Consider the following 15,874-nt stretch of genomic DNA (forward strand, 5'->3'; position numbering starts at 1 on the left):
CCCTGGGCATACCAGTTCAGTTGGCAATCCCAAGGATTCAGGCTCAGGCCAACGCAGGCTCAGAGTTGCCACTCTGGGCGAGTCTAAATGTAGGGGTTCACAGGGTGCATTTTATGGGATTAAATTGAAATGGCCTTTAAAGATCCTGTTCTGTGGCCATGTAATTTCCAGACCTGCAAGGTGAAGCAAAGCCAATTAAAAACAAACAACTCTACTGTTCTACTTTTGGGAACCATTTACAGTAACTGATGCCTGCAGATGGCATGTTGTCAGCTACCATTGAATTGCCTCCACTGATGACAATCCCAGGGACAATGGAGCGAAATACTACCTGGTCCTGCACCATCACCGTGACTAATTGTGCATTCCATAGGCTTGTTAATATCATAGAGGGGCTTATACTATGCAGTATTTCCCACACTGGTTGGCAATAAGCCCTGGTCTCATAAACCACCGCATGACACTAATCATTCACAAGAATTCCCAAGTAATGTCCAGCTCCAATTCCCTTGTTTGCCTGTGAAGAAAGGAAACCACAGAGAGATCTTATATACCAGGTTTCCATTTAAATTTAATCAATATTCCATGAAATTTAATCTTATATGCCATTCCTTTAAATTTAATCAAGCCCAAGATCATTTCAGGGTGCCTCAAATTAGACTTCTGTTTCCATTTGAGATTATCTATTTAATTCAGGCGACATTGCATCAACTTGAACCCGCTTGAAGTGTATCTTGGGCTACAGAAGACAACAGAAGGGGTCTAGTTTCCTGGAGACCTTTGGACCACTATGGTCAATAGGTTAACTCGACTGTACCATCCAGGGTGAACTGGATTTCAAGAATACACATGCATTCCAGGGAAATTTGCTGAAACTAAACTGGATCTGAAAATTAATAACACAATTGTCATGCTTTGTCTCACTTATCATATTTGCTACATTGCAAACTTCCAACTTCATATGCCACATCTGATAATTCTCTCCTCACCGTCTTCTTTGGAAAATAAACTGTTCTGGTCCCAGATGCTTTCAGTGAAGATGACAATAAGAGAGATTCAATACTGGTTCAGAGTTTGTTATCCAGACATTTATTTCCAGACTTTTTATTATTTCATGCAGAGCATTAAGATGTATTTAATAAAATGGTTTTTAAAAAATTATCTGAAAAAAATCACTTTTCAAGAATGGCTTATGTGGATTGATCTGGAATATACAGATGCTTATAAAATACCACCTCCTCCAAATAGCCTGCTCTTACTAATATGAAGTGATGGGACAGCTTCCTACCCCCATATCAGCTCATATAAAAACTAATAAAAACAAAATCTTAAAAAAAAAAAAAAAAAAAAACCAAAATCTTAAAAGTCATCCCCTGAGCTACGGGCACCTTCCACATTCCACGAGTTTCTCTCTGTTCACCACAGGATAACAAGTGGACAGTCAAGTGGTGATGAGACCAGTATGGATTACAACTCAGTGTAAAGAAGACAACATTCCTCACACCGGGGCCAGTAGGTAACATGAGGATAAACGGAGCCAAGGTTGAACTTGTGAAGGATTTTGTCTTGTTTGGAGCCACAGTCCAGTCCATGGAAGCAGCGGTCCAGAGGGCAGATGACGTGTTGCCTTGTGTAAATCTGCTGCCCAGGCCCTCTCTAAACGGTTGAAAAGCAAGGACATTACTTGGAGGTGCCTGGCCCAAGCCATGGTATTAGCTTAGCAATAGCCTCATGGGCATGTGAAAGTTGAATATTGACGAAAGAAGCCTGAAGAAGAATTGATGAGCTTTTATCATGGTGCTGGTGAAGAGTATGATGTAAAAGGTAAATGTTGATATAATACTGTAATACTGTGGACTGCCAAAAGAGCAAACAGATCTGTCTTGGATGGCGAGGCTTCTCACGTGTTTTGGACATGCAGTCAGGAGAGAGCAGTCCCTGGAGAAGGACATCAAGTAGCAGTTGTTGTCAGGTGCCGTCGAGTCAGTTCTGAGCTACAATGACCCTGTGCACCACAGGATGAAACCCTACACGGTCTTGTGCCATCCTCACGTTGGGTCTGTGCTTGAATCCACTGGTGCAGTCCCTTTGTCAACCCATGCTGCTGAGGAACTTCCTCTTTTTTCACTTTCCCTCCACTTTATCAAGCATGATGTCACTCTCAGATACCTTCACGAGCAGTTCCCCTCTGACTACATTGTGTTAGATTGCTTCCTGGGACTATCCTAACCCACCCAAGTTGCCATGAAACCTAATTATCAAAAAAATAAATTTTATATGTTCAGATGTGTTTGACAAAAATGGATATATGTATCCCATAAAGGGGGCTCTTACAGCTCTCATCACAACCCATCCATCCATGTGTCAAGCACATTTGTCCATTTGTTGCTGTCATCATTTTCAAAACATTTTCTTTTTACTTGACAAAAAAATAATTTTTAAAAGAAAATAATTACTGTTAAAGTCAGATAAGTGGTATCTTTCTACCTGGGTGGTGGTTATGTGGATGTTCATTTTCCTACCATTTGTCAACCTGTACATATAGGCTATATGTACTTTTCTATGGCATATATTTCACAAGAAAAACAAAACAAAACATAAAGATATAAAGATTAACAAAACCAAGAGCTTCTGGAAAGAGACAATACTTGTTAATTCCGTATGTAATGAAAGTGGCGCTTCAAATTCAGTCTATTCGATAAATAGTGTTGAAATGAGAAAGAAGAGACTGAAAAATTTGACAAAAAATACATCTCTATGGCCTTAGACGCCATCAACAACTTGGAGAAAATTCTCACAGCACAAACAAGGGACAAACAATCAATAGTCATAATAGATTAAGAACATTTCTAAATTTTTGGAAGGACAGAAAACTATGGTAAGACAATACAGAGATACACTAAGAGATAAAAATGGTCAAGAACTGTATTAAGATAACCCACGTGATTAATAATAAAATGTGAAATGGAAAAATATATTCTGTTACATTAAAATACTTATAATTGTTTGTATAATTATGCACTGAAATGATAATATAAGGCTTTCCTTGTCTTTGTGTGCAACTTATATCCCCATAGTCCCAAGGTGGTTGCATTACCACCTGGTATTACATCGGAGATCCAGGAGAGAGAAAGGAAGAGAAGCAAAGAGAAAAAGACACATATAAACTGGATCTGATCCTATTCATAAGAAGGCCTGATGATACGATGCGAAGATGTTGGGCTGCAAGCCACAAAAGTGGTGGTTCAAGCCCACCAGCAGCTCTGCAGGAGAAAGATGAGGCTATTTGCTCCCATAAAGATTTACAGTCTTGTGGACCCAAAGGAAGATTTCTATAATGTCCTATAGGGTCGCTGTGCATCTGAATCACCTTGATGGCAGTGGGGATTTGGATCCTATTTAGCAGCAAGATACTATCTCAGAATTTCTATCCCCTAGAATGATTGGCCCAAACGGTGTCTAGGTTACTGCTAAGAGAATCTGAGAAGTGTTTTCTTTTGTTTTAAAGTCGGTTTTGTATTTCTGTCCAAACTAAATTGTGGTTCTGTTAATAAATAAGAAGAAAACACATGTTTCTTGGACAACAGTGGTGCCCTCACCATGAGGAAAGCTCCAAGAACAGACATGGGTACATAGTCAATTTTAATGAAAAGTAGGAATGGAGTTTCCCCTGTTGTAGCCACTGCATCGATTCTGACTCATATTGATCCATCAAATGTCTCCCAGGCTTGACAAATCTTCAGGAGCCTAGACAGGCTCATCTTTTTCCCTTGGAGCACCAGGTGGGTTTAACCCCCTAACCTTGTGGTGAGCAGTCCTATGCTGATCTGACACTGCCACCAGGGCTCCTTTTAGAAAGGAACATTTTACAGTGGCTACAGAATACTTTCACATGTAAATGGAAATACACTATATATTTAATTTTCTACTTTAAAATTTGAAAGTTAAGGAACCTCAAATTCTTCTCAATACTAATTGTCCCCCACCCCCTTTCAGGGCTGAACAAGTGATGGTGTTATCAATTGCCACGTAGAAAATAACCACACACATATACCTTTCTTATTTCAGGTTTTTGTGTCAGGAATTTGGTCACAGTTAGCCGCCGAGTCCTCTGCACAGTCTCACAAGGGTGAAAGCAAGATGTCAGCCAGGCTGTGTAATCATCTTGTTGCTTGATTGGAGAAGAATCTGCCCCCCAGTTTATCTTAATTTCTTGCAAATAATTTGAATGTATTACTTTTTTGAAAAATAAATAAATAAATACTGGGCAAAGAGTCCAGAAGGGATTTTGCAACATCAACGATGAAGAAAGTAAAGAATTCTCTCTGAAGCACAGAATTTAGATGAGAATATATCTGAGACCTGAGAAAATCTGGTAAGACTATGGACTTGTGATTCAAGTAGGAAGAAATGTTTTCTAATAAGTATGGAGAAAAAAATTACCAAATTAATGGCAACCAAAAAAAGCAGGAGCGGCAATACTAATCTCCAATAAATAAACTTTGAGGCAAAAAAAAAATCATGAGACAAAAAAGAGTCACTATAGAATGATTTAAGAAATATATAAAGAAAGTATAATCATAATAAACATTATGCAAACGATGAAAAATCCTCAAAATCCTACCCAAAGCAATCTATAAATACAACACAATTCTAACCCACAATCCAACGTTGTTTTCTTAAGAAATGAAAAATTAATGAATAACTTTTTATGGAGAAGGGAGCGACCCAAAGAACTTGAGAAAAAGAACAAACTGGGAGGCCTCTTACCCTCTGACCTCAATGCCTTCACAATGCAGCACCCCAGCAGTTAACGCTAGGTACATCTACAGTACTTGGTACACAGAGTAACAGAAGAGAATCGAAAGGCCCAGGGATAAACTAACCTGCCTACAAGCGCCTGCGCTTTCACAAAGAGCCGAAAAGCGTTAAATGGGAAGGAGATAGTCCCTTCAACAAATGGTGCTGGCAACATTGGATCTCCAGCTGCCGAAGAAAGAAACGGGACCCATGCCCCCCCCCCCCCCCCCGTGTACAATAGCGAACTCAAGATGATCAAAGACTTGAATGTGAATACCAGAGCTATAGAGATCATCAGGGAGAAAACAGGGCTCGATTGCAGAGCATAGATCAAATATAACGAAGGAAAGGACAAATTAGATGCCTGGGACCTATGAAAATAAGACATTTATGCACATCAAAAGACTGCACCCCTGTTGGTTCCCCCCTCTGATGTGTGCTGGACCTGATTTGATTTTCAACTTTTTCTGTACTTTTGGTTTGTTCAAATTAGGATGTATCTCACAGGTGTTAGTTACGTCATTGGAGGTCACCCTCTTGAAGTTGTGTGATATGTCTTTCTGTGTTTCAGTATATAAAATCAGCATTGATGAACCTATAAGGGCAGCAAGTAGAATAAGGGTTTTGGGGTGGGAGGAGGGGTGCAGTGGTGGTGGGAGGTAAAAGGAAGACAATGTCAAGGAGTCCGGGAAGAAAAAGTATGTTTGGAAATTATTAGCAGTTGTACAATTATACTTGATGTGATTGAGCTATGGAATGATATGATATATGTATTAACTCCCAATTAATAATAATAATAATAAAAGACTTTATCAAAAGAGTAAAAAGAGAACTCACAGACTGGGAAAAAATATTTAGCAACAACATAATGGACAAGGGACTAATGTCCTAAATCTATTTAAAACTGCAATACCTTTTTTAAGAAAAAAAAGCAAATAATCAAATTCTTCGGTAGATGAATTTATCAGTAGGAGAATGAATAAGCAAATGTCGCCACATACACACAATGGGATATAAGGCATCGCTGAAAACAGAGACAAACCATGGAACACCTCACGGCATGGCTGGACCTGGAGAACAGTGAAGTTAGACTGAAGTTAGAAAATCACAAAAGGACAACTGTTGTCTGGGGCCACTAATAACACATGAAAACCAACACAAAGACTTGCATACCACAGGGAACAGACTGGGGGCTTCCAAGGGAGGGAGAGTAAAGGTCGGAGGGTGAAGAAATGGATTACGACTAGCAGGTTGACAAGGTATTGATTGATACGTGTTGTGTTAGTCCGGGTAGACTAGAGAAACAAGTTCATAGACACTCACATGGGCATAAGAGAGAGTTTTATATACAGCGACGGTTCTCAACCTGTGGGTCGTGACCCCTTTGGGGGGTTGAATGACCCCATTCATAACAGTAGCAAAATTACAGTTATGAAGTAGCAACAAAATTTTATGGTTGGGGGATCACCACAACATGAGGAACTGTATTAAAGGGTCACGGCATTAGGAAGGTCGAGAACCACTGATATAAAGGGCAATTGTACATTAAGAAATCATCCCAACCCAGTCCAGTCCAAGCCCATAAGTCTGATGTTAGCCCACATGTTCGATACTGATCTATAAAGTCCTCTTCAAACACAGGAAACACATGCAATGACGCCGAGTGCAGGATGGTCACAGGCCAGTGGGTAGAAGGTCTCTGGATCCAGTGGTGGTGTAAGCATCTCAGCGCTGGCAGGGGTCTCCACATGGCTGCCCGGGCTTCAGAGGTCTGGTCGCAGCAGGGTAGATCCATGTGGCTTCTCCAGCTCAGGGATCTAGTGTAGTTCCATGTGTCTTGTCAGCTGCATTGTCTCCCAGGGAGTCAGCAAAGAGATATATTGTTTCCCACCTCCAAGGGGGAATACAGGATTTCCCAGAATCCTCAGGAGAAGACCATGCCCATGCAGAGGCCTCATTGGCTGCACCCTGATTGACAGACTAGACTCCACCCTCACTCGTATGCCTCTCAAATTGACACCAGATTATGTAACCAGATTATGTGAAGGGAAAGCTATAGGTCCTTAACATGAGGGGGTGGAGGTGCTGAGAGCTGGAGATTGGTGAGTAGTTTGAACTATTGACTGTAGAAGTCTTAAACCTCCACTATCAGCTATTTCACACACACACAAAAAATGAAATGAAATCATTAAGAAAAAGAAAGACGAGAGAGACCTAATGTTTTATTAAAGAGAGAGAAGAAATACACCCCTAGAATGGCCATGATGTGAGATCTCAAGATGAGTACATAAGCACAGTTACGGAGGAAACGAGTGCAGATTGAATCAAAAAACTTCCTGGGAGATTTTGAAAAGAGGCAATAGTTGGAATGATAGCATGATCCTTGATATCTTTGAAAACACCGAAAGCAGATTTAAACAAAAAGTTTGAAGCAGTTAATGGTCTACAACCGGTTGGCCAGTAATGTAGCCATCAACTTCATACAGATGCTTTCATTTAAATTAAATAAAATTTTCAGTTTTGCGGCACAACCCTGACCACACTGTGGATATTCAATAACCACATGTCACTACTCGGTACCTTACTGGCCGGCACAGATAAAGAATATCTCCGTAGTGGCGAAAGGTCTGGTGGGCAACGCAACCCGAAACAAATTAACCAGGGGAGCAGGAGTGCCCAGAAAACCGGACTCTTGCAAGAAAATGAAAATCTAATCACAATATGCTATGGACCGCAACTGCAAATGGTATTTTGGTCATCATGATTACATATGCATTACATTCTAAATTATATGCAGTATATTTACGCACATTATATGCTCCTTCGATGCTTGTTTGCCAACTTTTTCCTCTCCCTTGGAGGTATTTTTGTAAATGTACATGCTAATTAAATTTTGTTTATGGTAACATGCCAAAAAATTAATACAGCAGTGCTTCAAAAATACCTCCTAGGGGAAGGGAGTGGTTGGCCAAGAAACCACAAAAGTCACATGTTATTCATGTAAAGATACTATGTTTAGAATGTTAGGGGAGGGTAGAAGGAGGAGACACATGAGGTTTCTACCTGGTGAAAGTGAGAGATCATATTAAATTCCAGAGTGGGAGCTTAATAAATAGTATACATAATGGAAAAATCAGGAAAAACCTGTATAGACATTTTGTTGCACATATATTAAAAAAAACAACCAAAAAACCTCAACCTCACTACCACCGAGTGGATCCTGACTCCCAGCAACCCTACAGGGCAGGGGAGCGCTACTCTTCATTGCTGAGACCGTAAATCTTGTCCAAGTAGAAACCTCATGTTCCTCCTGAAAAGTGGCTAGTGAATTTGAATTGCTGACCTTGCGGTTAGCAGCCCCTGTGTAATTCTCTACTCCTCCAGGGTCCTTCTGTTATATAGAAAGCTCACTGCCTCCAATCCATGCTGACTCAGAATGACCCACTGTGGGTTTCCAAGACTGTGACTGCTTACAGGAGTAGAAAGGCCAACCTCTCTCCCATGGAGCTGCTGGTGGTTTCGGAATGCAGACCATACGGATAACAGCCCAACTCCGAAAAGTAAGTAACAAAAGATTCAGCTAAAAGAGTTAAAATGATGACTTCCAAGAGGGAAGAGTGGTAAGACAGTGAGGAGTAGGGGGTGCTTATTTTAATAGTTAAGCATCTGAGTTCAATTCTTAAATTATATGAATATGTGATTTGATTTATAATAGCTAGTGAAATAAAATACATTACAACCACAGAAAAATGTCCCACACCATCTCCCCATTAAGTCTCTTTTTGTCCCCAGGCAGGATCTTCTATACTTTGAAATTTAGGAAAAGATTTTCTGAAACTGCTATTGGTACCAAAGAATCATTTGTTTTGTTTTTGTGATACATAAGGTTTTAAAAAAAATAATTTTATTGGGAGCTCACACAACTCTTTTTTTAAAGCTTATGATATCATTTATTCGTTTTTGTCTGTGTGCCAGATACTATACACAAGAGGATTCTAGAAAGTCTATGGAAAATTTCATTATCTTTTAGCTCCATTTTTTTTTCTTTTCCATTAAAAAAATCATTGTATTGGGGGCTCGTACAATACTTATCACAATCCATCCATCCATCCATTGTGTCAAGCACATTTAGACATTTGTTGCCATCATCATTCTCAAAACATTTGCTTTCTACTTGAGCCCTTGGTATCAGCTCCTCATTTTCCCCCTCCCTCCCCGGTACCCTCTCCCTCATGAACCCTTGATAATTTATAAATTATTATTATTTTGTCATATCTTATACTGTCTGACGTCTCCCTTCACCTACTTTTCTGTTGTTCATACCCCAGGGAAGGAGTTATATGTAGATCCTCGTAATCAGTTTCCGCTTTCTATCCCACCTTCCCTCCACCCTCCAGGTATCACCACTTTTACCACTGGTCCTGAAGGGGTCATCTGTCCTGGATTCCCTGTGTTTCCAGTTTGTATCTATACCAGTGTACATCCTCTGGTTCAGCCGGATTTGTAAGGTAGAATTGGGATCATGATAGTGGGGGTGGGGAGGAAGCATTTAGGAACTAGAGGAAAGTTGTATGTTTCATCATTGCTACAGTGCACACTGACTCTTCTCCCGCCCACGACTCTTCTATAAGGGGATGTCCAGTTGCTACAGATGGGCTTTGGGCCCCCAATCTGCACTCCCCCTCATTCACAATGATATGATTTTTTTGTTCTTTGATACCTGATCCCTTCGATACATCGTGATCATGCAGGCTGGTATGCTTCTCATAAGGTTTAATTTTATTTTTCAAAGTTTTAGTCTGAATTGGATGAAACTTTACAGATCAATTTTCCACTCAACAGTTCGTGCACATTTTGTCTCACTTTATTGATTGCAATCCCATAGTATAGTGTTTCTCAGTGTATTTCCTGCCTATGTATCCTGTTTCCATTCCTCCTTCACAAATGCTGTTGTGATCTCACAGGGGTAATTATTGTCTGCGCATATATCTCACCACTCTTTTGGTTCCCCTTATGGACCTCTCTATTATCTGGCCTCCACTCATCTACCAGCTTGCGTGTTGTTGTGATGCTAGAAGCTATGTCACCAGGATCCAAACTCCCGGTGAGTTACCCATGGTGAACAGGTTTCATCGTTTCCAGACTAAGCACAGACAAGGGATAAGGGAGGGTTCATGTGCATCCGAGAGATGAGCCACGGAAAACATTATGAGTATCGGCGGGACGGTGTTGATAAAGTGGTGGAAGATGAGCCCTCAGGTTGGATGGCACCGAAAGTACAATGAGTGAAGAGCTGCTCCCTCAAGTAGAGTTGACCTTCATGGTGTGGAGTAAAGTTTTCAGGAACTTCATTTGCTGAGGAGACACGACTCAAAGCTAGAAATAACTGAAAACATCCATTAGTAATTAGAACATGAGATGTACAAAGTATTAATCTAGAAAAACCAGAAATGATCCAAAACGAAATGGAACACATTAAGATGGATATAGTAGGCATTCATGAGCTTAAATCGGCTGATACTGGCCATTTTGATTCACACAATCACATGGTTTACTATGCTGGGGATGAAAAATTCAAGAGGAATGGGGTCACATTCATTGCTAAGAAGAAAATTTCGAGGTCTATCTTGAAGTACGGGAGCCCTAGTGGTGCCGTGGTTGTGCATTGCACTGCTAGCCACAAGGTCAGCAGTTTGAAACTGTCTGTGGGAGAAATATGGGGCTTTCTACTCTCATAAAGAGTTACAGTCTCAAAAGCCCACAGGGACAGTTCTATCCTGTCCTATAAAGTTGCTATGAGGTGGAATTGACTTGATGGCAGTGAGCGTTTGGAGATCTTAAAGTACAGTGCTGTCTGTGATAGGATAGTATCTATATGCTTACCAGGAAGAGCTGATAACGCAGCTTTTATTCAAATTTACAAACCAACTACTACAGCTAGTGATGAAGGAATTGAGAAATTATACCAACTTCTTGAGTCTGGAAGGGATCAAACATGTGATCAAGATATATTGATAATTATCATGGATTGGAATATCAAAGTTGGAAACAAAGAAGAAACAATAGTTGAAAAATATGGCCTTGGTGATAGACTCAAAGCTAGATATTCTGTGATAGAATTCTGCAAGAATAATGACTTTTTCATTGCAAATTCCTTTTTTTAACAACACAAGTGGTGACTATGAATGGGAACATTGCCAGATGTAATTGCCAGGAATCAAACTGACTGTATCTGTGGGAAGAGACGGTGGAGAAATTCAGTATCGTAAGCCAAAACTGGACCAGGTGTAGACTGTGGAACGGACAATCAATTGCCCATACGCAAGTTTAGGTTGAGAGTGAAGAAAACTAAAATAAGTCCAGGAGAACCAAACTGCAATCTTAATGATATCCCAACTACAATTTTGAGATCTTAAGAGCAGATTTGACACAGAGCACCAGTGACAGAAGATCCGGTGAACTGTGGATGACATTAAGAACATTTATGGGAAGAAAGCAAAAATCATTATGAAGATGGGCAAGAAAGGAAAGACCAAAGTGGATGTCCCAAGAGGTTCTGAAACTTGTTCCATAAAAGAAAACTATGAAGAAATGGGCAAAGAGCCGGAGATCGAAAGGCAAAAAGGAAGAACACACTCAGCATATCTCAAGCTGAAGGAATTGAAGGAAAAATTCAAGCTTTGAGTTGCAAATTTGAAGGTATCCATGATAAAGTATTGCAAGATACAGATAGCATCAAAGAAGATAGAAGGGCAACTGCCTCACAGGCCTTCTGGAAAAGCATGGCCACATAACCAGATTCTTTATAACCATCTTTTCCAAGCAAAGATATGGGGAAATAAAGGGAGAACCCAAACCCTGAGTTCCAAGGCTCCCAGGTAGACGAGGCACATGAGTCAGACAATGACAATTTGTAAGGGGAGGGGCACTCCTTCAGGGACATCCAGAAAGGTGGGAGATTCTCAGGGAGCCTTATCTGGTCCACCAAGATTGCCTGTTGTTTCCAAATCATGACAGCTCTCTGATACAAGGGACTGGGAGATAAAACAATGAGCTGACTCCTTCTTCCCACACTTGCTGGGCCTTGAGACTTAATCTAATCACACAGAGTGACATCCCTCCCCCACATACCTAGGAGGGTGAGCCTGCTCTTTGGGAGGATGAACTTGAGAAATTAAGAAAAGAGAAGCAGCACCTGCAGATTTATGTAGTTGGATTGCGCCTCTGGCAGATCCCTCCAGTTACAGGCGCGGATTCAGACAGCTCTCCTATCAGACAGGGATTGCTGTAAACTTGCTTGTGGTGGATCAAATCACGATGTAATAAGATGTCACTACTTGACCTCTCTTGATTCAACCTGAATTTGCTCTAGGCTGAAACATTTCTCCATCAAGAAATCCAAGACAGCCTCCCCCATTCTCGCTGCCAAGAGGATGTGTGAAGGAACCTCGGCCATCAAGCCGGCCACAGTGGAGATCAAGAGATCACCGCAAGGTAAAGTACCCGCTGGAAGAGAAAGAAATCAAGAAATTCCAGGAGCACAAGTCTCAGGTGGTCGCCGGGACAAACGACTTCATCAAGGTCCACGCAGGCGATGACAACTTCACGCACCTGAAAGTATTTCAGCGTCTGCCTCACGAGAGCAGGCCTCTGACCTTGTCCAGCTACCAGACCAACAGGGCCAAGCATGAGGAGCAAACATATTTTTAATCCCTGGTTGGTTACAAAGAGAGCCCTGGGTCCATGCAACCAACATATGCAAATGGTCCTGTCATCTGAGCAAAACCCGGGACCAGAGTGCACATCTCCACACTGTGCTGCTTGTGTCTTGTTCATTGTCCCCACAAAATAACGAGTGCTAATCCATAACCCTAACATTAGTTCCCAAGAAGGCCAAGCATTCTCATGAAATCTATTTTCCAAAGTCTTTGGGGGAAAAAAAGAGAAAGAAATCATGCAAGCAAGAAGGCAATAGTATGATATATACAAAACCCTGAAAGTAAAAAACTGCCAACCAAGAATCCTATGTCCAGTAAAATACCCTTCAAACATGAGGGAGAAATTAGGAAAAATGAAAAGAATTGGTAAACACAAGACCAATCTCACAAAACTACTAAATGGACTTAATTGGACAGTGCGTCAACAGCAGTAGACAGCAAAGTGAGATCAGCATGCAAGACACCCCAGTCAAGAAATCAATCCACTCAAGTAATCCACCAAGTGATGAAAATAAGAAACAAGAGCTAATATTCCACAATGAAGACAACAAGAAAGTAATAGAAGCAATAGAGTGGAGAAGAAGTCATGTCGTTCACAAGAGAGCACAAACGACCTTAAATTTGGAAAGAAAATAAGAAAAAATATTAATGTTAAAGAAACTGGTAAAACCTATTAAGGGTGATGTATTTTATTGTGTGTACATTTTTCTCTGTATACTATTGGGAATTTAAGTATACACCACCATCGCCCTTTTAAAAAAATGTTATCAACTCTGATAAGAAGATAAGGGCTGGGCTAGAGAGACCTCACTGGCCACATTTAAGTTTTATATAACTTTTGAGGAAGTGGTCCATAATGAATTGATCTCTAGAGACATTTTAATGTTGAGAAATAATATAAAGGGGAATAAACCCTCACATGGCTTCCAAGAAAACAATGTATCTTCCCTAATCCTTCTCCACATATGAAAAATCTGAGGTCAGAATAGGTACCAATAAAACATTAAATTGAAGAATAAGAATTGACTGAAAAATTTAAAAAATGAAGAAAGAAATAAAATGGTAAAACCTCAACAAAACAAAAAAAGGAAAACCATAAGGACCTACTAAGCACTAAAATAAAAATAATAATGTTACAAGAAAATCCCCAACACAAGAATAAAACAATCTGATCATTAGCAAATTCCGAAGAACAAAAGCTCAGGGCCAGAGGGTTTTACTGGGGAATTACATAAACATGCAGAGAAGAGTTAATACTAACTCTAAACAAAGTATTCACAAATGTAGAAAAGAGCAACACACTACTAACATCAATTTATGAAGTATAACACTAATACCAAAGCCAGATATTACCAAAATAGAAAATTACAAAGCAATAAATATCTTATGAACATAGATACGAATTATTTCATCGAAATTCTAGCTAATATAATTCAATAAAACATTAAAAAATACATCATGATAAAGTGGGATTTATACCAGGTATGCAAGAAGGTATTAGAAAAACAATATAAACCATCATTTAAATAGAACAAAAGAAAAGAACTACATTATTATATTAATTGATGCAAAAGGGGCATTTGGTAAAGTTAGACATCCATTTTTTTTCATAAAAACACTGAATAAGCTAGGAATAAAGGAGAAATTCCTCAACATAATAAAGGTCATATACACAAAACCAATGGCCAGCCTTTCCCCAATGGAAAGAAAGTAAACGCATTCCCCCTTCCAACAAGAACAAAGCAGGATGCCCTTTATCAGCAAGTTTATTTAATATACTTTTCAAAGCCTTCGTCAGAGCTATTAGACATCAAAGGCATACAGATTGGCAAGGAAAACATAAAATCTTCTGTGTGCAGATGATATGATTTTATTTTTAGCAAGTCCCAAAGACTTGGTAAGAAAATTGCTTGAACTAATTGAAACTATAACATCATCATGCAAAAATCTATAAGATTCCTGTTTATTAAGGAAGGGGACTCAGAAAATCAAATTTAAAAATGTGTGTGTCTGTATATGTGTATATCTATATTATATATTTGTACATTTGTTTGTGTGTATAGGATTTACAATAACCACCCAAAAGATGAAATACTAAGGAATAAACCTAATGGGAAAAACAAAATTTTTGTACAAAGGAAACTACAGAATATTACTACAAGAAACAAAAAGAGATCCACACAAATGGAAGAATGTTCCATGTTCATCAATAAGAAGTCTTAATATTTTGAAATATAACCTTAAGCAATCTATAAATAGAAAGCAATGCCCATCTAAAAACCAGTGTTGCCTTCAAAAAAAAAAAAAAAGAAGAAGGAAAAACTAATCACCAACTTCATATGGAAAGGAAAGAAGCCCAGGATGAGTAAGATAGCACTAAAAACAAAAGCCATGCAGAGGCCTCTCACTTCCCGACATTGAAACCTATCACTCAGTCACGCTGTCAAAATGGTTTGGTAGTGGTACAACAATAGATATGTAGACCAACATCTCACAGACCCTAGATTTTTTTTTTTTTTTTTTTACCAACAGATAAATCAATTTATTAAAATAGTTGATTTAAGCATCTGCAATGGTGACTTCAACCTCTACTCCAGGCTCAATACTGATGGAAGTGATCTGCTTCACTATCTCAGACGGACTGTGCAAGTCAATGAGACGCTTGTGGATCCTCATCTGGAATCGATCCCAGGTCTTAGAACCTTCCCCACAGGGAGTTTTCCTGGTCGTAATTCTCAGAGTCTTGGTAGGCATCCTAACTGGTCCCTTCACTTTCAGGTTTTTCTCCTTAGCCCCTCTGATCAAGTCAGCACACACTTTCTCCAAGGATTTCACGTTGCGGCTGGTCAGAGTAATTCTAATTCGGTGAATGGCCACCTCTGGTTCCACAGGTGTCTTTCCGGTGTCCTTAAATGCCATGGCGGCGGGGCGCTTCCTGACCGACTTGTTCCTCGGCGAGAGCGAACAGCGGTGAGTCAGGAATGGGAGCGGGGGACGGAGCACGACGGGACAACGGCCGCGTCTTCCTCAAAGAGCGACCCTAGATTTTTTTAAAGGGCTGAAACACATTAAATAGATGGTGAAGAGAAAAATATTTTCAACAAATGGTGTTGGAAAAATTGAATCTCCCTCTGCAAAATAATTAAACAGGATCCAAACGTCAGAGCACATGCAAATATGAGGTAAAGGTGGATTAAAGACTTAACTATAAACACTAGAACTATACAGATCATCAATGAAAAAGTAGGGACAGACTTCAGATCCCTGATACAAGCCATAAACACACTACCTGACATAATGGAAACACCCACATTAAAGAAGACAAAATAGAGGTCTGGCACCTCTGAAAAATACAA

General features: G+C 39.8%; 1 protein-coding gene across 1 annotated transcript; it reads right to left on the reverse strand.

Moving 5' to 3' along the window:
- Nucleotides 1–15,045: 15,045 nt before the first annotated feature.
- Nucleotides 15,046–15,548, reverse strand: LOC142424514 (small ribosomal subunit protein uS10). The gene has a single exon (XM_075529773.1). It carries the CDS (start codon nt 15,435–15,437, stop codon nt 15,078–15,080), a length of 360 nt encoding a protein of 119 aa, XP_075385888.1. The 5' UTR covers nt 15,438–15,548; the 3' UTR covers nt 15,046–15,077.
- Nucleotides 15,549–15,874: the final 326 nt, after the last annotated feature.

This window comes from Tenrec ecaudatus, chromosome 13, assembly GCF_050624435.1.
Source record: "Tenrec ecaudatus isolate mTenEca1 chromosome 13, mTenEca1.hap1, whole genome shotgun sequence".
In the NCBI taxonomy this organism is placed as follows: domain Eukaryota; kingdom Metazoa; phylum Chordata; class Mammalia; order Afrosoricida; family Tenrecidae; genus Tenrec; species Tenrec ecaudatus.

Coding starts and splice junctions, on each gene's coding strand:
- LOC142424514 (XM_075529773.1), bottom strand. CDS start 15,437: ATGGCATTTAAGGACACCGGAAAGACACCTGTGGAACCAGAGGTGGCC.